The sequence below is a fragment of the Barbatula barbatula genome (genome assembly GCF_947034865.1).
Source record: "Barbatula barbatula genome assembly, chromosome: 18".
Classification (NCBI taxonomy): domain Eukaryota; kingdom Metazoa; phylum Chordata; class Actinopteri; order Cypriniformes; family Nemacheilidae; genus Barbatula; species Barbatula barbatula.
In genome coordinates this window covers 3,580,214-3,604,555 of record NC_136781.1, presented here as the reverse complement: position 1 = coordinate 3,604,555, position 24,342 = coordinate 3,580,214, and the positions used below count along the sequence as shown (strand labels likewise).

At 39.5% G+C, this 24,342-nt stretch overlaps 1 protein-coding gene across 4 annotated transcripts; it reads right to left on the bottom strand.

The window, feature by feature from the left end:
- Positions 1 to 975: 975 nt before the first annotated feature.
- On the bottom strand, positions 976 to 24,036 carry nfkb1 (nuclear factor of kappa light polypeptide gene enhancer in B-cells 1). Of its 4 annotated transcripts, none has more exons than XM_079479333.1 (24): positions 23,645 to 24,036; positions 22,037 to 22,080; positions 21,440 to 21,536; positions 19,156 to 19,196; positions 18,151 to 18,249; positions 15,552 to 15,700; positions 15,179 to 15,342; positions 14,906 to 15,064; positions 13,558 to 13,662; positions 10,097 to 10,188; positions 9,864 to 10,002; positions 9,639 to 9,767; positions 9,363 to 9,458; positions 9,058 to 9,228; positions 8,799 to 8,940; positions 8,587 to 8,701; positions 8,185 to 8,386; positions 7,929 to 8,098; positions 7,679 to 7,781; positions 6,752 to 6,888; positions 6,587 to 6,647; positions 5,417 to 5,583; positions 5,084 to 5,210; positions 976 to 2,145 (listed from the first exon to the last, which is right to left on the bottom strand). In XM_079479333.1, exons 2-24 carry the CDS (start codon positions 22,073 to 22,075, stop codon positions 2,051 to 2,053), a joined length of 2,799 nt encoding a protein of 932 aa, XP_079335459.1. In that variant the 5' UTR covers positions 22,076 to 22,080; positions 23,645 to 24,036; the 3' UTR covers positions 976 to 2,050. The 4 variants fall into 4 exon arrangements, with proteins under 4 accessions (XP_079335459.1, XP_079335457.1, XP_079335458.1 ...); XM_079479331.1 differs by having other exon boundaries at positions 23,511 to 23,971; XM_079479332.1 differs by having other exon boundaries at positions 9,058 to 9,225; positions 23,511 to 23,971.
- Positions 24,037 to 24,342: the final 306 nt, after the last annotated feature.

Genomic DNA, 24,342 nt, shown 5'->3' with positions numbered 1-24,342 from the left:
GGAGCGATGGCGCGCGCACACACGCGCGAGCTCCACGGGCTGTTTTTAGAATGCGGAATTCCGTTTTGACGTGACGTGCTTTGGAGAGGGTTCCACGCGAAACACGCCCCCAGTTTTCGCGTGACGTTATATACATACATACATAAAGTACATGCTTTTTTTGCCATTCTACATTGCGATCACAGAGACTTTTAGGTGTTCCCTACATATAAATGTTTTTTTATCCCACGGGGACTTTTAATTTTTAATTAAAACGAAGATTTGGGGGGTTATAACCTATAGTTCTACAAAGAGAGAGATTAGATTGCGTAAAAAAGACGGGTTTACTTTATAAAGTCGGAAAAGTTTTTAGAAATGCTATGCGCCATCTGCTGGCGTGTTTTCACAATCACAGCGATTTGAAAATGAGGTTTTCCAATTACTGGCAAAGATTAAACAACATGCGGATTAAAGATTACGGAGGAAAAACAAATCCATAGTATACAATGAATGGTTTTATTATAAAAGGTATCACAATAAAACCAATTACAAAGCCTAAACATTTCCCCTTGAACTAGAGTCCCACAGGGTCCACGGACATAAATAGCTACCAATTTACAGCCAATCATACATCATAGTGCCAATCAAACCCGTGGCTTGGGGTTCTGTGGGATTTGATAATGGTGTTTATTATGGAATTTCACAAAGCACATCTTGAATCAGTTCTACAACGTAAATGTGCATGTCGTGGCGCAATACATAGCTTACTGGGAGTCTATTGTGTTTTATACAGCCTGAGATGACACACAGCAGAAGGGAATGTGATTCATCACTTAACATACCAGTAGGCACTACATACAGTTAATAAAGGGCTGCTGGGCTGCTCCCAGTTCCTGAGAGTCTGTATAAATCACACACAAACAAGACACACATTCATACCATAATCTAGTGAGAAACACTCAAAATACGTGTATAACCAGAAGAAATCACTGCACATGACTAAAACTGTTTATATGTGAAGAAATGAAAGAAAAGAATCTCTCAAAGCTTATGACCTTGTTGGTTTAGACAGAACCTTTCAGCAGGAATTGCAGATAGCACCACTAAACAAATGAAGAAGCTCAATTTCCAGCCGAAATAATGCTGTACGTCACAGCAGAACAACGTTAATGTCTGGTTGCTTATTAATGGGTTAAGGTATTTATGAAAGACCTTTAATCATACAACATATCTGAATTGTCTAGACCACTTGAACCGATCATGATCATCTTCTTTGGGACTGCTTGACAGTTACAGGAGTAGGACTGGACACCCCTAATCTAGAAGGTCAGAGATCTAGTAGATCTCCTCTGCTTTTGGGATAATCTTAAAATTGTCTTCAGCATCATACGGATTTGAATGTCTTGCATTATCCAAACCTACGAGAAAAGCCTTTGTACGCACTTGAATATATAAAGAACATTGCATTAAAATGTTAGCTAAATTATAAAGATATGGTCAAGTGTGCTGTTCTTGAAAAAGAAGAAATATTTGAGAACACTGAAGACTCATCAAACTAGGAGCTAAAAAAATGCACCCAAACTCAACTTTGTCAAATTGTTTCTCATGCAATACATGTTAGCAAACCAGAACTGAGAATGTATCAAATTGCATATCACCTAAATATGAAGTTTCCTGAAAGAAATGTGAAATAAACATTTGCACAGGGATTTTGTAGATTTAAAATCTGGGCTCAGTCAAAACATCACGAATAAAAACACAGCAAGGGAATATAAAAAACAACAAATACATAATCTCTTTTATAAAAAAAAGTTCAAAGAAGAGATAAAATAAAAAAAAATCCCTTTAAGGATGCCCCAGAATTCCCTCATTTGCCTTTTAGATGTGACTGAGGAGAATCCACAACAGGCAGTGACCAATCAAAGAGTTTGGAGGCGTGTCTTGAGGTTGAGTGTCAATGCTGATGTAGTGAGAAGGGAGAAGCTGGTCTTAAGGGTCAAGCCTCGGTTTGTGCGGTTGCCCAGGACCAGAATCAGACACACAGTGAGTCAGCAAAACCTCGGCTAGGGTTCTAGAAAGAGGTCTCCACCCCGCTGTCACATATCCCGCTCTCCTCATGCTGGCGGCCCAACGTCAAACCCTGAATGGCCTTAAAGAGCTCTGCACCTGACAAATGATTTTCGAAGAAAAGACAGACAAATATTAATACAAGAATACTTTTGTTTCAATAAAACAAAAGAAAGTTATTAAACTGTCTAAAATCAGATTAACCATGATTTCTGATTAATGCAATTGTCAATAAAAATCTAACAAACCTGAAGGCAAAATTATCAATAAGTATAAGCACGCACGCACACACGCACGCACACACACACGGAAATAATTATTTGATCCCCTGCTGATTTTGTATGTTTGCCTGTTTACATAGAAATGAAGGGTCTATTATTTTTATGGTAGTTTTATTTTGACTGATAAAGACAGAATATCAAACAAAAGATCAGGTGGAAAAAATCTATATAAAGGTTAAATTGACTTGTATTTCAGTCAGTGAAGTAAGTATTTCATCCCCTACCAGCCAGCAAGAATTCTTGCTCCACAGATTGGTTATGTGCCCATATGGACCACGGATAAGTCCTGTCTCTTTAAGAAAGTACTCCTATATTAGCTTGTTATGTATATAAAAGATGCCTGCGAACAGAATCTGTATCTTCCATTCCAACTTTGGTCCAAGACCAAAGGATGTCAAGGACAAGATTGTACACCTGCACAAACCTTTAATAGGCTACAGAAAGAAGCTTGGTGAGAAGGAGACAACTGTTGGTGCGATTATTTGGAAATAGAAGAAATACAAAATAACTACCAATTTCCCTTGGTCTGGAGCTCCCTGCAAGATTTCCCCAATGGGGTAAAGATGATCATGAGAAAAGTTGAAGGGTTACTCACTTATTGTTATTTATTGCTCACTCTCAAGTGGTTTAACTGTATGACCTCCATTATTTTTGCAAATTAAGGTAGATTTGGATGCTTTCTGACTACTCTGTCTCCTCCTTAGATTGCCAAGCAACCAACACACGAGCTCCGGTGTCAGCATCGCTTCTGACCACACAGGCTCTACATCAAGCCAATTAAATGGCAACATTTAGTTGGAGTTATCCTTTAAAGATCAGCCCAGAACTACACGGAAGAAGCTTGTTAATGATTTTGAGACAGCTGGGACCACAGTTAGCAAGCGAACCATTGGAAACACGCTACGCCACAATAGATTGAAATCCTGAAGCATCTGACTTCACCGCATTGTGGGGCTGAGGGACGGCCCATATACAGTATAATCTTGGATGAGAACCTACTCTCCTTGACTAGATCACTGAAGATGTGTCGTGGATGTGCCTTTAACATGACAAAAATAAACGGGGATCCCAAAACCTATTTCCAAGACAACTAAAGACTGGCATAAGGAGAAGTACATTAAATGTTCTAGCCAGTCTCTAGACCCTAGTCCTATAGAAAATCTGTGAAGGAGGCTAAAACTTCAATTTACTGAGCGACAAATTGGTCTAAAATGTATCCTGACATGTGCAAATCAATTTATAACCTTTATATAAAACATTTTGCCCTAATATTTTTTTATATTTTGTATCCATCAGTAAAAATAAACCTACCAAAACAAAATATAGATCCTTAATTTCTTTGTAAGCAGGCAAACTTACAAAACCAGCAGGGGATCAAATAATGATTTCCCTCACTATATATATATATATATATATCACGGCTATTAAAATCCACAATTTTATTTCACATTTCATACAGAACTGATTAACCAGCATATTAACCAGAGTAAAAGGTCAACCTGAAAGACTAAGAGCAAAACCTAATCATCCATGTTAAGCCAACATGAATTTCATATATATAATTTTTTGAGATTCAATGGATGAAAGAAAATCTTCCAGGGTAAAATCCACGCGTGGCTTATTGTTTCAGTGAAACAAGATTAGTTGGCTACAGTAATCATTTAGTTCTTTCTCTTCCATCAATTCCAGCGACCACAACAAAGAAACAGAGAAAAACCTTCCCCCTGTTGGCTCACAAACACTCACTCGACCATGTCGATGACTAAGGCATCTCTTTAAAACTGACAGCAAGGTGGAAATATTTTTTTAAAGAAACCGCTCAAGTGTTTGAGACAAAAACCCGAGGCAATAACTCCATTATCTTCCTTTCAGTTCTTATTCCTGGGAAACCCCTTCAAGTGTCCACTTCCCCAGAAACAAAACAGCAGAAACAAAATATGCAATCTACCGCAGTGTGCAGGTCACCCTGAGATCACGGGAAACTCCCTCACACTGCAGTGGAAGTGGCTGTTATTGTTGACATCACAGTTAAGTTCACCTAAGGCAATGCCAGAGGACCACAACATGTGATGCTTTGTAAGGAAACGGGGGAACTTCACAAGAGATGAGTACAGCAGTCGAACTATAAATTGTTATGATGTACTCGTGTAAAACATCATAACTGTGCTTGATGATGTCATCCAAAAAGAAAGTTTTTCAGATACAGAAAACGTTTTATGCCTCGGTCAGACTTGACTTTTCGTTCCATTGACTTCCATTCATACGCATTCGAATGCGTCAGACCGGAAACACAAGCCCGTCAAAGTTCAAGTTTGGTGATACTCTTTTGTTGTTGATGTGTGTTATATAGCACTAAAAATAAAAAAAAGACAATAAAGTTCAAGTTTGGTGAACTCTGACCTGCAAATAAGCGTGAATCACGTGAGACCAATAGAAGATCAAAACGTCATAGCGTGACCTCTCGGTACAGAAATGTAATAAATGTAGGAATCGCTCCAGCCCATTTTCGAACCACCGTCTGAACTCTGACCACGGCATGATAAAAGATTTGAAAGATTGTTTTGTTTTTTTCTTTGAAATAGTGTGCAATGAATTGATGGCAAGGCCATGAAGGTGGATTTACCTAGAGTCAAAAGGTGCAATAGTGATGCATCATGAACCATGAGCCCTGATCTTTAACCTCTAGGTCAGATCATCCTACACAAACACATGTACAGTATAGACAATACCAAACAATAAGAGTTTCTGTGACGTACCTGCGAACTGAGGCGGTGCTTGTGCGACTTCAGTCTCCTTACACACACACTCCAATAAACTGACAGCATAGCTGTTCCCAACCTGCTTCAGTCCCTCGATCAGATCATACACCGTTCCCCCAGAAACCTGCAGAGGAGAGAGACAACCAGCAAATAACATTTTGATATTGTGAGACTTAGGAGGTCTTGTTTTTAATGCTAATAAAATTACAGAAAATACAATTAAGCAAATGTATTTTTTGGAATGTTACTTCACAATTACCGTAACATCTGCAAACTGCTGCTCAGGTGCAGATGTATATCAGTTGAATATAAGCTAGTTTTTGAGTTTACCTCATAGCTGTCCAGCAGCTTTCCAGCCGGGCAGGAGCTGAGTCTGAACGCACTGGTCAGTATACCCAGTCCCAAAGCATAAGCCAGACTCTCCCAGCCCCCCGTCGGTTCCTCCAACGCCTGACAGAGGTCCTGCTTCACCTCACTACTCAAACTGCCCATGTCACCTGCCATCACAAGCCATACAAATCACAAAGACACGAACAAACCCACATTTATATTTTTAAATGGGGCATGCAACAGTGTTTGCAATGTTAAACGTCTTCCCACGCCAACATCGTCATAAGTCCAACTAGTTTTTTGACAAGTTGACCGAGTATTTCGGTGCTCGATACACTCCCCCAGCGTTCGTATAGGTGAACATGAACATCCGTTTTGTAACAATTTTACTTAGTCCCTCATTGGTCAATTCTCCCCGAAAAACACACCCACGGCACCGACGAGTGATAGGAAGACCCGCTTACCATCAAGATTGGCTGTGCTACGTCAAGATTGGCTGCGCTGTGGGCTTGCAGCTGCACCTTGTAACTCTTGCAATAGAAGTTGAGGTGTTTGTTTGTTCGCGCCATTTCAGTGATGGATGTTAACAAACGGGGGATCTAAGGCTAGATTTGGAGATTGTTGGAAAATGATAGCCGGCGTAGTCCCAGCGCTAAAAGATGCCGGACATGAACCAAACGTGGTAAGTGAAACAAAGTCATATGTATGTGTTTTGTTGGCAAAAGGGTGCACACGTCTTTTAGTTCTACCCTCCTTCCCCCCCCACGTGTCTCATGTTTTTGGAAACAATCATGTATCTGTATCAGTCTTTTGTAAATGTGATCAAACTAAATGCGGATATTTGAAGGGTGCAGTACTATTCTGCAAATACTCAAGATTAACATGAGATATGCAGAGACTATCTGAATAACGGCCACTTGAATATCAAGCGGAACATTTTTATTTGCTTGTGTTATGTAAAGCTGCAATCTGTATTTATTGGTCAAAAATAAGCTTATATTTAATGATTTCTCATTAAAACAATCAGGCACAATTTCACAGTAAATGTCAGTTTGATGTTATTTAACTTCAACTGACATAAAGATGAGTACGCTTCAATTTTGTTACGAACGTGGTGACGAAATCACAAAGATGAAAATGCATCCCAAACTCTAGTTTAGGAGTTTATACCTTGTGGTGGTACAACAACAGTAGTGGGTTGATACTCCTGTCCGTTAAGAATATCATGCACCTGAAAACATAAAACAAACATCAAACTTTCAAAACCCAAGACAGCCGACAATATAATTACATTATAATACAACAGTAATCCAAATGTATAGCCCTATAACCCACTTCTGGGGATGATGCGATGTTCAGAGGGGTTGTCCCTGGAATATATCCTTCGTCTTCCTCCTCCTCATCACATGAAGCACACGTCTCTTCATCTTTGAAGAAAAGTGGTTCAAAGTTCTCTTTATGTGGATCTGCTCCTATAAAGAGAATACAAACACTTCAGGTAACAGAATAGAGAGATACAACTGTTGGTTCGAGATCTCTGCTGTAACGGAAAAATTGCAGGCGTAACTTTAATGCTGTGTTCACACCACATGTGATTTAAGCAATTTGCACGTGTAAATTACATACAGAGTCAATGCAAAGATGCGAATAGACACAACCTCACACCAGGCGATGCGTCAATCACATCTTCCGCGCAAGTTGAAAAATGTAACTCGAATGATAAATTCGTGGGAAGGGTTATTGACAACTACCGTTTGACACGTGACGACACTCCCTGTTGCGGGAAGTTTTTTGCATCACTTGCAAAATAACGAACTATTCACGCGAGTAATAAAAACTTCGGAATGTGATTCTTTAGCGTTTTGTGTGAACATAAGGATTAAACTTAAAGTCGGCGTTAGAGACTGAAGAAGCTATTGTCTTTTTGTCCGTACTGTGAGTTATACCCGAGTGAAACGACTTCTGAAATGAGATGTTTGGATTGTTAAAAGGTGAAAGATTTGAACGGTAGTGTGCGATCTGTCAGTCATTGCAGCCCCGCCCCCAGCCATTCCTTGTGACCAGAAGTGAAGAGGGGTCGTTTCGAGAGGGGGAGGAGTTTAACGTATTTGATCAAAGATTACAAGTGCAAAATTTTTTTTTTAAATTATGATGTGCATGTATAAATCATTTATAATAAATACTTCAGCACTGGGTAAAACAATCAGAATTATAAATTTTTTATTTCATTCCGTCTTTAAAGTGTGGTAGACAAATCCTCACCTGCAGCCATTAGAAGTGCACTCAGTTTGGTTGAGCCCCGCCCTGCGGCTACGTGCAGAGGGGTGGATCCATTATACGTGACGCTGTCTACATTCGCATTACCCTGTGATGACAAAATGGTTCGTGTGTCATTCAAACTATAGGACTTAAGGGGAAAACGTATAGCCGTTCTTGAAAACTATGGCACATTTAGTATAACCACATTGAAAACAGCAACCAAACTATTCAAGACTGAGATACTGAACAGTACCTCAAGCAGTAGACAGCCTGAGAGGGAAAGGTTATCCATCTCTATGGCCAGGTGAAGTGCCGTACGGCCACATGTGAGTTCCTGAACCTCTGCATCGGCCCCACCCTCCAACAGAGCCCTCACGCAGCTCAAACTGTTCGCCCGAATGGCCAGGTGGAGCGGGCAAAGACCTAAGAACATGACAAACATACGTCAACACACCTAAGCTTCTGATCGAACCCCTAAAAGCATCAGTGGATCTTAAAGTCCAGTGTACCTGCTGTGTTAGGGATGCCAGTCAACCTCAGCGCCGATTTATGTATTAGTAGCGATTGTAGCATGCTCGCCTCCTTGTGCTGAGCCGCAAGGTGAAGCGCTGTGTTTCCATTGCGATCTGCTAGCGTGACATCCGCTTCGGCCTCCATCAATGCCTCCACAACTTCTTTCTGCTGCGTCACCACGGCAAGGTGCAAAGCAGTCTGGGATAGATCAGAGAATGTAACTGTGCTACAAAATAGTGGTTAAAGATCTGGGTTTGTTACCAAAATATAGCAGCTTTGGTTACAAACCCTGAGCTAGCATCATTGTGCCTTTGAGGGCAGCACCAATGTGAAATTTATACTGACATGCGGCGATGATTAAAGATTGTACTGAACTGTATTGCAAGTAGGTTGTATACCTGGTACAGATCATTTCTCTTGTTAAGCACATCCGCTCCAGGAAGGGCAGAGATGATCTGAGCAAAATTTCTCACGGCGTCGGTTTGACTGTGAATCACCCCTAGATGCAAACCTCTAAATCAGACAAAACCGATGGGGAAAGTCAAATCACAGAGCGCAGTTTTTTGGGGGGTGAGAAACGTTTCTTAAAGCAGTGTTTACTTAAACTTACGTGTCTCCATTCTCATCCTGGGTGGTCATGAGGGGGCGCTGTGGAGCCAGAAGCATTCTAGGATCACCACTTAGAGCGTACCGAAAGAGAGCTTCAACATGTTTTTTCGCAAGTTCAGCCAAGTGTGGGTCAATCGCACACTCTGAAAGACAAACAAAAAACACACATGTAGTCAAATATCAGGGATCAAATGGTGCCTGAGTCAGCATCACCCTTGAATTATAATAAAAATCATTCATGTTCATTGTGTATGCTTTACCTGTGCCTTCTGACTCTAGATCTTCTGTAGGCTCTGCATTTTCACCGTCTACCCCGAGATCTGCAGGTTCAGACTGGGCACAGATTCGCACCACACCACCTGCTGCTGGATAATCATCATTATCACTGTTGCCGTCTTCATCACTTTTTTCCACAGGTTCTCGAGATGCTACTATATCAGAGGAGGAAGAACATTCAATGTTTGTCTTAAACTTAGTCCCAATCTTACCGGTGAAGAAAGAAAGAAGAACCACTTAAAGACCTTTAAGACCAGGGTATTAACTGACAGTATAGACAGACACTCACTATGTTTGATGCTTGTGCCGGCTCCACCCATTCCTGGAGAGAAGTTGTATCCAGACCCGTAATTGTTATAATTTGGATAACCCTGGAAGAAATTTCCTAAAAATAAACATTACACAAGTTAAACAAAAAACTATCCAATAGAAAACAAAATCATCCACTACAAAAAGCTTCAGGCAACATTGGGAAACTTTCTATATTTCAAGCTGCAGTGAATCAAACTGGTGAATGGGACTTTTAGGCTTTTGTTGAAAAAAAACTGTCAATTTTATATTTTACCTCCACTTGGGCCGCCCCCTGCTGTAGACCCGCCTCCTCTAAACATGCCCCCAGCTCCGCCTCCTGCTCCACTGTAGTCCTGGAAGTGGGGAAGGGTCTTCTGTCTCTTTCTCTGAACTTCTTCTTTATCTAAACACAGTTTTAAAATAACCAGGTATATTTCACCTAAACCGGCACAATGAGATGAATATAAACAAAATAGTACAGTGTTGCTTTAGACCGTACCTATGATCTGTGGATGGTATGTAAACGGTTTGGGCTCGCTTGTTTCATTGTCCGATTTTCTCTTAAGCTGGACAAACACAGATATGGGCTTCTGAAGGTTCTGGTCCCGATACTTAGGTGTCTTAAAGACAATGGCAAACTGAGGAAAGAAGCAAAGCAAGAAAAACAGAACACTGATTTTAATAACATGAACATTCACAAATTCCCAATACACTGATTACAATTACACTGACCTGTCTGTGGACATCAGTAGGGGAGAAATCGCCGTAGGCTTCCCAGGTTAAACCCGAATCATCGTCCTCATAAAATCTCACCTGAATGTCATCTATTACAAACAAACAAAGACATCATCAGATATAAGGAAAATGTGAATTACAACGAACCAGCTGGGAAAGAAAGAGGAAGTACTGTTGCTAAACACACACGCCAATACGCACACAAATATAAAAACATTTCAGTATGAGACACCTTTTACTATTTAATCAATTAATTACCACATAAGAGGAAGTTATTTTAGAATTGAATCCGATACTTCACAATACTGACACATGGTCAGAAAGCAACACTGTAGAAATAAACATCCTATGACATTTACATTTAGTCATTTAGCAGACGCTTTTATCCAAAGCGACTTACAAAGAGTTCAGGGAGCAATAAGCAATATGTCATACAAAGAGCAATAGTACAATAGGTGCTAATACAAAGTTACTAGTTTCAACAAAAGCTAGACCACTACCTGTTGAGAGAAGAGGGTTAGTATACTTGAATTTTTTTGTCTGTCAAGTATTCGCCAAAGAGGTGTGTTTTAAGTAGTTTTCTGAAGGTTGTGATAGATGTGGTTGACCGGACCGCATTGGGAGGGATGTTCCACCAGGAAGGAGTTGTGAAGGAGAATGAGCGGGAAAGGGATTTAGTGCCCTTATAAGAAGGCATTACAAGGCGCCGCCCAGCTGCAGGTAATGCTCTTTCATCTAAACTGAGAAGTAATCTAGGCAGGCTGTTATGCGAGCTGCTACAATGGTATCGTCTGGGTGAAACAAGATGTAGATCTGGGTGTCATCAGCATAACAGTGATACGAGAAGCCGTGTGCCCGTATGATGGGTCCTAAGGATGTCACGTAGATGGAAAAAAGCAGCGGCCCAAGCACCGATCCCTGAGGGACCCCAGTGATCATATGGTGAGCAGTGGACAGCGAGCCCCTCCATGACACCTTGAATGATCTGATGGACAGGTAGGATTGGAACAGCGGAGAGGGGAGCCTGAGATTCCTAAGGATGACAGGGATGCTAGCAGTATCTGGTGATTGACCGTTTCAAAACGCTGCAGATAGGTCTAGCAGAATCAGGACCGAGGATTTGGATTCCGCCTTGGCTAGCCGCAGTGCTTCTGTGACCGATAGCAGTGCAGTCTCAGTCGAGTGGTTTGTTTTAAAGCCAGACTGCTTGTAATCCTGTAGATTGTTCTGGGATATGAGGAAACTTGGTTGAATACTGCCCTTTCAAGAGTTTTCGCAATAAAAGGGAGGAGAGAGACTGTAACTGTCGGTAATAGTAGGGTCCAATGTGGGTTTCTTGAGTAATGTGTATGATGTCTTTTGTTTTTCTTGTTTTTCTTCTACAAGTAAGTTCTTCTGATGGAACATTTCAGATAATGATTATTTTGTATGAAATTCTGGTTCAACATGACTTAACTGCAGATTTTTCACATTTGTATTGTACATTAGTGCTAATAATGTGACAAAACAAGAAGAGAAATAAAGAGATGAGACAACATTACACATTCATTAAGTGTAAAGACGTTGATAAACAGACAGGTGGAAAAAGATCTGTGAGCTCTGGCGAGTAGGTCGGTTGATAACTGACAGAAATCTCTCTCTAGTTGTCCTCGTGCGACTGATTTGCATACGAGATGGGGAACTTCCTTCATGAAAGGCAACGTGCGTTCAACAGGAAAGACGCTGCCTTATTGTCTGCAGGAGAAAGGCTAAAAGACTTTGAAAGTGGTCTTATTCACACGCAGGTGGCTTCATTCAGAAGATCTGACATGTCTGATGTTGACCAAACACCACGTGTCATGCGGACATCACATTAGCATCCCTAGTTTTTAAAAAGAAGTTTTATTGGTGTTCCATGGGTATGTCAAGTCAAGATTTCTTGCATAAAAATAGTAGCCGCTTGGATTTACATGACGTTCTTTGACCTTTTGAATGAATCATTGAAGGCTGATTTTATTACTGTACTTTTTAGACTTCTATATTAAGGCCACCTGTATGTATGGATGTTATATGACTAACATTTCGGCCACTAAGTTGCTAAATAGGTTATGATAGTAAAAAAGGTAGATATACAATAATAAATGTTGTTTGGGCTGTGTGGTTTAAGTCTTAAATACTTCCAGATGTTGTCGATACTCTATCAACAAATTGAACACAAATGAATAGACCAATCCTTAATTCATTTAACTAAGTTTTTTATGAAATTACTAATTCTAGGTACATTTTTAAAGGAATATTTCAGCTTAAAAATTTTAATTGTATCATTATTTACACGCCCTCTTAACATTTTAAACCTGTATGACTTTCTGTCTTCTGCAGAACACAAAAGAAGATATTTTGATAAATGTTGGTAACAGAAAACGCTGATCCCCATTGACTTGCATTGGTTTGGTGTGCATTCAATAGAACCAACGGTTTTTGAAATAATTTAGGAGTGGTCATTTGTCTTAACTTTGTTGGAAAGAGTATTAAATGACCATTTCTGTAAGATATTGTTTTTATTTGCATTTATTAATCGACTTTTGAAAAGGGTCGAAACGCTGCAATGTTTACAGATCTTGAATACTGTAAAGAAAACAAGTTTACATTCATAATTTAAACCACAAAATAAGTAATACTGTAAGAATCGTATTTTAAACCTTCATGTGTCTTTGCATTCTCTCATGCGTCTGTTGCATGACTTTGTCATTCCTGAGGTTAGTTTATGTTGGAATTCAACAGTCACTGGACTGGAATTGCCACAATACATGCAGAAATGCTGATTAAATGCAAAACTGGAACAGTCTCTTATTTATATCTGAGGCTGTATATATCTCTGTATCTCTTGTTTAGTGAAATGTTATGTGCCAAAACGGCAAACGCATGCAAATGCTGCTTAATAAAAAAGATTTGTTGAGCTACCACACCTTTCAGGTGATGATATTTTGATATGTTTTTTTTAATCCAAACCATCCTCATATTACAGATGTGCATTTTTTGAGGAGTAATTTATCATCTACTTAGAAATAAGTGTATAGTATAATGCAATATAAGTCGCTTTGGATAAAAGCGTCTGCCATATGCATAAATGTACCCTGTGTTGCTTTTTAAGCTATGTTTTGTGCCACTTGTGAGGCATATTACTCTTAATTTTCAGCAATATCAGAGTATTCTCAGCACAATTATTCTGATATTTGATATACTGCTAAAGCATAGTATTATCATGGTTGTGTTGGTTGGTTTCATTTAGGATTGATCAATTGTCTGTGTGGACTGGGAAGAGAGCTTTGTGTGTATTTTAGCACATCAATGATTTTCTCTTAAAAAAAAGAACATTCAGTTTTGTTTTTAGCCCATTAAAACCGTTCCGGGCTTCTAAATTCTGCCCATGCGTTGCAAGGGTCAACTTGGTTCAGATAGACATATTAACGTTTTCTAACCTTTCTGGACTTTGTCACACAGCAGATAGACCTCCTCTCCTCCCGTGACACAGCCGGCGGTCCGATCCATTCGCACTATCTTCAGATTGGAGGCGTTTGGGGCCTCTGAGAAACCACAAGAGACAGAAGTGTTATTTGATTATCTACTGCGTGTGTTCCCTTTGTTTCTCATTTCTTGGGAACCCCAGTGGTCTCATTTTATGAACAAAGCAGCGCTGGGGAGAAATGGAGAGAAAAAAGGGAGGGAAATCGAAAGTGTGGGCAGAGTTTCAGTGCAAGAAAGGAAGCAAATACTAGCCTGCTCTTTCGGAGAGAGTGAGAGTAGAAGCGAGAGAGAAAGAGAGAACAAGATCGAGAGTGACGGTGAAGCAGAGGAAAACAAAACTCATTTATAACTCAAAATTCTACAGCGAGAACCAAAGACAAACCATGTGATTATTGAAAAGGAGCGCTAATCTCAGTTACTAGATTATAGAAATGAATCAGCCAATCAGAAGCATTATTTCTTTTAACGTGCTACTTTACAAACTGAGGTAGAGAAACATCAGATGTATTTGTGCGGCTATCAGTGGCCATGACCACTTTGCATTTCTTCCTCGAGGACGCTAGGAAAACATGGAGTATTGTGAAAATTCAGAGCAGGGCGTGGTCCCAAACAAGTCAAGACAAGGAAGAACTTGATTTTAAAGATAAGGTAACACATGCAGTTTCTGCCAATATTTTCAGTGTAATACTGAGTACCTATACAGTAGTAGGTTATTGCTGAGTATTTAGTTTGATCAAATTTATACAAGAAAGCTACAGCTGTTATTTACAGCGATTATTTACAGGGAAAAACTGGTGCCTGGAGGCGTTCTCTTTCTCTTTCTCTCACATCGCACGTGCTCTTTCTTTCGCTGGATGACGCCTGGGAAAATTGTCCAATAAGCGACTAACAGAACAGTGTTACAAAACAGAAATCCATGTTCAAAAAAACTTTCCAAAAACCTCTATGAACCCTGGCGGAATCAATCCAGAAATACTACGGCATACGGTCAACTCGTTTTTTGACAAGTTGACCATGTTATGCTTGAACAGCCAGCACGTTTAACAGTGTAAAAAAAGTCAGTATGCATGAAATAACATGTTACCTCATCATTAAGATCTGGCACAGCGCAGTTTAGTTGTTTAGAGGTCAACTAAATTACAATTTAATTGATTTGCGGTTTAAGGTGAATATTAGCTATTTTACAATGACATGACTTTTTTTTCTTAATAAATGAATCTATTTATATATTTTCATTAGCTTCTGTTCATATGTTAAGTATTTAGTGCACTTTATTAGCTACTACTTCAGGAGGAGACTTACTGCTGTCGAAGATGGGCTCTGATATGACCGGGTCCAGTCTTCGAGAGAACCCTCCGTCACTGTCGGGCAGGAATGCTGTGAACATTAGGCGCACCACGCTCAGATCCATCTCCTTTGACTGTTGAGTGGCCGCACTGCTTATTGGGTTTCTCTCGTGATCTGAAACACATTCAAATTTATTGCACCAAATAAAGGAGGTGGTCTGAGGGTCTATTAGAGTTAAACGTGTCGATTAAGAGCACAAGGGTGATATTTTATGTATGTTTCACACACCTGTCAATTCTCTGGGCATGCGGACCTCTCCCTGCAGGGTATCGATGTCAGGATGGATGTATACGCCGTAGTTATATCCCATCCTGTAGGCCTCGATCATCCTCTCCTCCAGAATTTTACTCACATTCTTCTTTGTCACGTGCAAAATGCCCAGGTTGGGAAAACTGCAGAATGTTATTTATACATAATTTATCTTTTTTAAGGATCAGAACAAGAGGCTTTGCATTGAATGGATGGTGAGGAATAAGGAATCTAGGTGGATGCTGCACATTGGTGGTGGTTGTGGAGATTACCTCCTTCAATGTAAAGCGCTTTGAGTGCCCAGCAAAGCGTTATATAAATGTAACGAAATATTTAACGAATTAATTCTGACCTGATGCTCAAGTCTTTGGGCTGCAGTTCAGCGATGCAGATTCCCTTTTCACACTGTTTGCCGACCAGACTGTGAGCGTGGAGATGTGGCTCCGGAGTGTTGGTCACCAGCTGAATGACCACTCGTGCAGCACCCTGGTAGTTACAGATCTGTTGGACACAAACAAATAAAACAACAGATCAGGGAAAAGGACACATTGCATATTCCAGGCATTTTAAAAGCGGACAGTCACAGAAATATTCCTATTCCAGTCCAGTCAGACCTAAGGAGTCAAATAAAGTTATTAAACAGCAATGTGAAAGACTGACGGCATGACAAGACACATTTAAAACTGTGAAAATAAATCCAGGTTATCACATAAAATGTATTCATTAAGCATACAACTTAATTATGAATGATATGTTACTTATTTATTATGATCACTAAATAATTATGAATTACAACAAACACATTTACCATTATTATAATGTTCTTAAAGTGATAGTTCACCCAAAAATGAAAATGTTGTCATCATTTACTCATCCTCTTGTCATTTTAAACCTTCATGACTTTCTGTCTTCTGCAGAACACAAAAGAAGATATTTAAAAAAAAGAATTGTTGACCGAACAGTGATGGCAGCCGTTCACTTGCATTGGTTTTGTGTCCATACAATTGAAGTCAATGGGAGCCACCGCTGCTCGCTTATCAACATTCTTCAAAATGTCTTATTTTGTGTTCTGCGGAAGAAAGAAAGTCATACAGGTTCCAAATGACAAAAGGGTGAATAAATGATGACAACATTTTTGGGTGAACTATCACTTTAAGACTAAGGTGTACTTATTTAAAGTAAGACGTCAAGCAAAACTTTGACATGTCTGCCTAAATACATCTAAACACAAAAGCGCTGGCATTGTTAACACAACTCCATCGATGTATATGCACAGATTTTGAGATCACGGTCTGAACCTTCACTGTCCATGCAAGTGATGAAATCATTCAAGTCAGTCAATCCTATTAGATTGGAAAGCTAAATCAGATTTGTGTGCGGCGTGAAGAAGGTCTAAAGGCAAGCCGAGGACATTAACAGCAAGGAACGTCACAGGTATGACAATTCTGTAGGGGGGATTCCCTGCATAAGTGTGAAAAGTGGGTGGATCATTTGTGGACTTTTCCACAACATCATTTGGCCATTTATCTTAACATCACCAACCTTTAGAAAGCACAACAAACACAGAAAATACAAACCAGAATCCTCAGCCCTTTCGTGAATCCTAAATACAAGTTAAAAAAAGTTTTTTCCTCCAGTTGAAATGAAAATCACGGTGTGTGGTTTGACTGTGGTGGTTTCTATAGGCAAAGTTGAAATGGGGCACAGAACACGCAATCTGTGGTGCGAAATGACTCAAGCACATAAAAATTTCAACCTCCAGAAAAAAATACCCATCGCATATCAAAGAATATGGACAAGGGCACCCTAAAAAGATGAAAGTGTTTGATGACCTCATAAAAAGCTCTTGATGCAACATGAAAACAAACAACTGTAAACTATTATTTACCTCCCTCTCCGATCTAACCGTGAGTCAAACAAGGGATAAAAACAGCTGAAGTGCATCATAGGTAACAGCTGAGCTAATTTCCTCTTGCAGTGAGCAATGATAGAAGTACCTCACACCGGAAATCTCTACAATAAACCTGTGTGATGAACATATTAAAGCTGTCATATCATAAGGAAGTGACTTATTAGTGTTCTGTAGAAACACACTGTGACGTTCGCGATAAAAACGTAAAACCCACTTGTTAAAATGACTTCAAAAAACACTGTTGTAGGACACAAATGTATTTGTCACATTTCATAAACGAAGGGCTAGTATACCAAAGGCACATCAGCCAAAAAAGTAAGCGAAACTAAAATATAAAAGCGATACAATGAATGTCCTGATAAAAAACATAATCGTCAAACAACAACATAAACATATGCATCATTTATCAACGTGCACATTTAAAAATAACATCAATCAACTGGAATTTCAGCCAAGCCCACCAGCAGGTGTATGTGGAAAGCACGCTGTGTGTGTTGTGTACATGTTGCACGTCAGTGTGTGTAGTAGTGGGCGAGTTGCTGCACACCTCTCATGCCGCGTCATACACAAAAATCTTCCCACTAATTACCCCGGTGACACATTGAGGAAATTCCCAAACGGATACGGAGAACACGGTAAAAGAGAACAGAAGCTCTCTGTAAAAGAGAACAGAAGCTCTCTGCCTGTTCTCTATTTCCTTTTTCTCGCTTCAGGACCTTCAGATACTGATATCAAAAGTAACTGACCTAACACGGATAAGTAGTAGGAGAGTTGAAGCTACTATTTTTAGCCGGGTGATCTAGAAAATATTGCATAAGCTTTATTTATCGGCTGATGAAAGAGCCGCTGCCGAGACGGCACTCGATGTCAAGCTGAAGGCAATACCAATCACAGTCTATTCAATAGATTATTAATGATATTATTAAAAAAACAAAGACAGCAAGGTTGTTTTTCTTATAGGCCATCACCAAATAAATCTCATATGTAAGAAAACGGGGCATATCAGGGTATCAACAGAGATCTTTCAGGATGAACTTACTTTCACTTGCGGGTAGGACTTCCTGTTCTTCTCACTGGAGGCCCCTGGGAGTCCGCCATGGGAGGGGCCTTCACATCCATAACGGAACCTAAAGCCCCTCTGGAGGTGACAAAGTCAGATTTATTGCTGCGTTATGACTGAGTCTGTTGCTAAAGCTACCAGCTACCAGTCTGGAGCTTTTTAACAATTGCATTTTAAAGGAATTGTTCACTTTGAACATACATTTTCACGATAATTTACTCACCCCTGTGGTCATCCAAGATGTTAATGTAATTTTTTCTTTCATCAAAAATATATTTATTTATTTTCGACTAAAACATTCCAGGTTTATTCTCCATATAGTGGACATCAATGGACTCCAAAAGGTTGAAGGTCAAAATTACAGTTTCAGTGCAGCTTCAAAGAAATTTAAACAAGACCCTTATTCATCGTCTGGTATCATCTAGCGAAACTATCAGTCATTTTCTAAAAATAATAAACATTTATATGCTTTATAAAAACAAATGCTCGCCTTGCTCTGTTCTGCAAAGCGCGCACACAACTTCACGTAATTACATGGAAAAGGTCACGCTTGACATAGGCGGATGTACCGAGTCAGTGTTTACAAGTTGAATGTACAAATGCTAAGTCAAACGGCGTTCACAAAAAAAGGGGGTCAAACGTGACCGTTTCAACGTAATTAAATATTGCGTGAAGTCATGAGCTCGCTTTTCAGAAGCCCTTTGTAGCGGCACTAAAACTGTAATTTTGATCTTCAACCGTTTGGAGTCCATTGAAGTCCCCTATATGGAGAATAATCCTGGAATGTTTTCATCAAAAACCTAATTTCTTTTTGACTAAAGAAAATAAATACATAAACATCTTGGATGACAACAGGGGTGATTAAATTATCGTGAAAATGTATGTTGAAAGGGAACAATTCCTTTAAGTAGCGTGCTATGTTGTGCATTACCTCGCTTATCGCTTTGGATAAAAGCGTCTGCCAAAAGAAAATGAATAAATTACCTGTTTTGGTTGTTCAACGATTTGGAGATAAGGTCCGTCAACTGTATGAAAACAAATACAACAAATATTCAAGGAACTACACTTTATAAAACAGTTCACTTGCAAATGCTAGTTTTGCTTTTGCTATTAAATGAATCACTTGTAAAAAAAACATTAAAAATATTCCATGCTACGTGACTTAGCAAATAGGTGCCGTCAAGTGTTGTATTTGAACACGTATTTCTGACCTGTGGTAGATGGGTGAGATTTAGCTCAATTTAAAACAGAAATATACACAGTCCAGAGAAAGCCACTCTGTGTTTAAAACTATACAATTAATAACTGAAATGTTTTTTAAACAGAATCATTAAAACAGTCATGCTTGTACTAAAACCTGTTCTGCAGTTACTCTGGTTGCTTGATATTCCCGTTTCTGATTCACAGAGACGTTTACCTTGTAGAAACAACATGTTTGAGAATTTTATGTTTTTCCATTGCCATAGTAATAATGTGAATGGCACGCTGCACTAAAAATATCAAACATAGCCAGCTTCCAAGCAGGAAGTTCATTACACCAAGTGTGTATTTACACAAAGTAAAATTTCTGTCATCATTTATTTACATTCATGTCGTTGACCTTCTTTCTTTTGTGGAACACAAAAGAAGATATTTTGAGAAATGTCTCAGTAGTTGTGTTTCCATACTGTGAAAGTCAATGGGGGCCAGTGTTGTGTGGTTCTTAAAAAAATTATTTTTTGTGTTCTGCAAAAGAAAGTAAGTCATACAAGTTGCAATGAAATTAGGATGTGTACGTAATAGAATTCTTCATTTTTGCATGAACTATCCCCTTAATCTCGTGGACTTTCTAGACGTGAAGCAGATTTTAGCTGTGAGTTTTCAGTAGATATTTCAAGGCAAAAGTTCTCGTTGTACCACGTGTTTCCACAGAAGCGCAAGCCTCTTCCTCTTCCTGTTCTGTAAAGAGACCACATCCTTCATCAAGCGACGCTAAATCATTTAGCTGCCAAACCTGCAGAATTGAACCTTCTCGAGCCCAAACTCACGGTGTCCAACACGCTCAAGTTATACAACTTAAAATCCTTTTTTTTATTTACGATGCAAACCTCAGACAGATGCTTCCTTAAAAATATATTATGAATTCAACCCCATATTTTCAACACAATTCACCTGTTATGGTCCAAAGATTTCGCTGAATTGGAGGAGAAATCGATTTTAGGGATGCACGATAAATTATCGGCCACATCGGTATCATTTTGATCATTTTTAATGTTATCGTATCGCACGATATATTGTAGCCGATAAATCATAAATCCTTTCCTGTGGTTAAACCTCTTCACAGTTAAAATACAGTACAGTTCTATCTTTCTGTCGTGATCATTCACATAGTCCTATTAGCAAAACATTGCTGATGTAGGTACAGTATGTAGATTTAGAGTATTTAGGAATGTGTTAATTACAGGAACAAAAGCATATTGTTTGAATCAGACTGCTGTCCGAATGCTTTCTATCTTGAGATCTGTTAGACTTGTGGCTATTAAGACATTTTTTCTGGGTTGCTCGGGAAGAACGTCTATAATTTGTTTGTTTAAAGAAATATATACCAGGAAAGTTTGAAGGTTAAATAATCTTTAACTAGTGTAAAGTAGGCTTGGTACATGATTTTCAGGGGAAAAAAAGAGAACAAACGGTTACCTTGTTTGAAATGTTATATTAACATCTAGATGTTGTTTATCGGCCAATTTAAGTACCACCGGTTACCAAAATTGACATATCAGTGCATCCCTAATCGAAATATAATGTTCACGTTAAATCTTAAAGACCTAACAAAAAAAGTGAATCCAAAAATCTACACTACCCATAATCACTACAAGGCAGATTACAAGCATGGTCAGATAGATCATGAGGGCTGGTCGATGGTGGCAGCCTAAAAATGGCACTTATCCCAAAAAGGGTTTCTCAAGCAACCACACAGAGGTGAGGAGCGGTTCACGGTCAACATACATCTGTCTCGCAAATCCAATGAGGAAGCAAAGAGCGGAGAAGAAAAAACAGATCTGCTCCTGTACCACAAGACCCCTCGATATACAAACAAGAATCTGCGTTGCCCCTAAAATTGTAGGCATATCATCAGTAGGACTATTTTACTTAAGAAAGGGACAGAACAAGACGAAAAGGGGAAAAGAGTGCTAGTCTTTCCTCATCTATTCCGTGAAGTTTAAAATTTTAACTCAGCCCACCTTGATCAACCAACAAATGTGACATCTCAGTCGTAGGAGACTCTTACCTGCCCTCAGAGAATTATTGTGCTGCATGGGCTGGTATGTGGAGTCCATGGGCATCCAAATTGGTTCCTCTCTGAATGGGTCTAACTGGTCCAAGTACTTTAAAAGATAATATAAAATCAAACATTGAGACCTTAAAAGATGTACATATCTCTAAGCTACAATACAGATAATAAACAGCTCTGACTGAATTTCAGTGTTGCACGGGCAAGCAGAGCAGTCGAGAATTTGAGGTGAATAACTATTACATAGCAATATATATAACAAACTATTCAGTTTCATTAAAAGACTAAACCAAAACGACAATTTAAGGTGTTGAAGACGCAACCACAAGCAGTTAAAAGCTTTCTAAGAGACGCTTCCTGTCTGCTCCTGTTCTTTTTCTAAATCAATCACTTACTATATCTGTTATAAACAACACTGAAGGTGGAGCACAAAGATCTAAGTTTGTTTATAATCGTCAGAAGTGAAATTACAAGGCATGAGAGGTTCATGCTGTGATATGTGCTGCTTACGACAATTAAACATTCATTGTACAAAATAAGAAGACGAAAAACAAAGTGTTTTTCACGTAAAACATTGCAGGAAAAAGTGCTCACCGCTGCATGAGTCGTGAGGTAGGGATCATCTCCAGCCATAATTCCTAAAAATAGAAGTCAAGTTCATTAATTGCTATTTAGAAGAGGTATCACACTTAGGGCCGGGCGATCTTCCCAAAAAAGCATCTCACGATCTGAATTGAAATACAGGGTCGTACACTAAGCTTTTTGCACATAGCACTGGTGCTACAGAAGTTTTGTAGCACAGTCCAAACACAGGTATCACGAGTAAACGTCTGTTATCCTCTTTAAAACACAGATCATCACATAAATAGACTGGTTAACAACAAATGACATTTATGTTTGTCCACATAAAAATACTGTAAAAGCCTATTCAACAGTATTCACTTGGCCTATAGCAAACCGCAGTAAAATTCTTAGATAATGCAGTGTGTTTGAACCTTACTAGTCAATATTAAAATATACTTCGATTACTACAGTTGATCAATTTACAACAAGAATACCACAATTTGCTATATCAAATACTATAGAACACAGTGGGGTGTTTTAGCATAACCTGTGTTTTATTTTGACAAGTCGTCGTGAAGACGCTCCCACAATAGACACTTGACTTTCAGTGTAAGTACACGATGATTTCAAACAGTTAAATGCACCCGGAATAAACCCCCAGGGCAACTCTGGACACGATGTTCGGTTCGTGTCCTCATACAGTGAGACGCAGTCAAATCCATGAGCGTTAAACTGTGCGACGCAGAACCGGCGGATGACAGATTTAAACAGCAGGATTCCGCGTCAGGCTATATGAACTCCGGGAAACAAGTTTCAATCGCAAAATACACTAAAAATAAGTAAACTAACATCACACACGAACAAGCCGCCCTGTCTAATGCACTTGCAAAACTTTATCGTGCGGCGAATGTTGTCGGACACACCTCTTGTTTTAAACGACAGACGAGATCCTCGCGATTCCGTTGAAAGGTGCACCGAAGACGCCTTCGGGATCGATCTCGGTTTAAGATCGTCAGATCGCCCACCCCTAATCACACTAGGCCTTGTGGTATTCACGCAACAAGCATATTTTATTACATTAAATCACGTAGTAAAGGGTGTGAATAGTGGAAGAATAAAATAACTCGTATTTAAAGAACACAAGCGATGAAAAGCTGCTCACATAATATCAAACGTGTCATAAACATATTCAAACTTAACACATACTGACAAGACTTTCCTCTTTGCGTTTATCTAACAAACTGTCATAAAACAAACTTCTCTCAAAGAAACGGTCACGCTGTAGGCTACACAACGGCTTTGTCTCAGTGGGTCGCTTCGCTATACACTTGCAATTCGGGCAAATGACTAATAATAAATGTACTTAAAGTCACTATGATGCTCAACTGTGCCGCCTACGTTAGTTTGAGGTGTTTTGAGGAAAGTCGGCACAGATTACACACAACAACACAATGTCTTCTGTTGGATCTCAACAGAAAATAATCCATACGTTTTTCGTACTCACCCAACGAACTCATCAAACAGATGAAACGTGCATTCGGCAGAAGTAGGAAGTTCAGTATCACAACAACCTTTAGATGGCAACACGGGCAACTCAAAGACAACAGGCGTCGATCCTCAAGGGCTCGGGTCGCTTACCTTTCCTGATAACGTTAAATATCCGAGGTTCGGGATCAACATCAAACAGCCGGGATGTGGGATTTACAGTCGCGATTTTTGTTTATTTCGCCATGTTGCCCTAAAGTCATGCAAGATGATAGAAAGTCAGTTCAGATACGAAGATGATCGCGGGTAATGCAGAAGCTCCGCCGGATTGAGAAAAGACCGATCGATTACTCGATTATAATAACCGGTCGCGGGCGACTACAGTAAATCATGTCGAGATGAACAGCTCCGTTTGAATAGACGACTCGACTTCCTTACTGGAAATTCCCTGTGACGTCAGCGCGTCGCGCGCGCGAAATCGCTCTTTTGCGACCGCACGTGGACACCGGCGGAACAACAACCGCGAGGCTGCGTGTGTCGACCGCATACGTCATCGAGGTTGTCTGAGTTTTTAAAAAACACACATTGTACAATTAACATTTATTTCTCATAAGATGTAATGATTGTAGATTCATTATAGCCTTGACATTTAAGGTTGCTTTTCAGAAATAGTGATACGCCACGCGGCCGAAAAAAATGCGACCTCCGGAGGATGTAGCCTTTGAATTGAGACGCGATGTCATTAAAATAGATCATTATAACACATTTCATTACATAAGCATTAATGACAAGCAGGTTTCTATTTATTACGATCTTTTTTTAAATCAGATCCTAAACCTAATTGTGTTGTG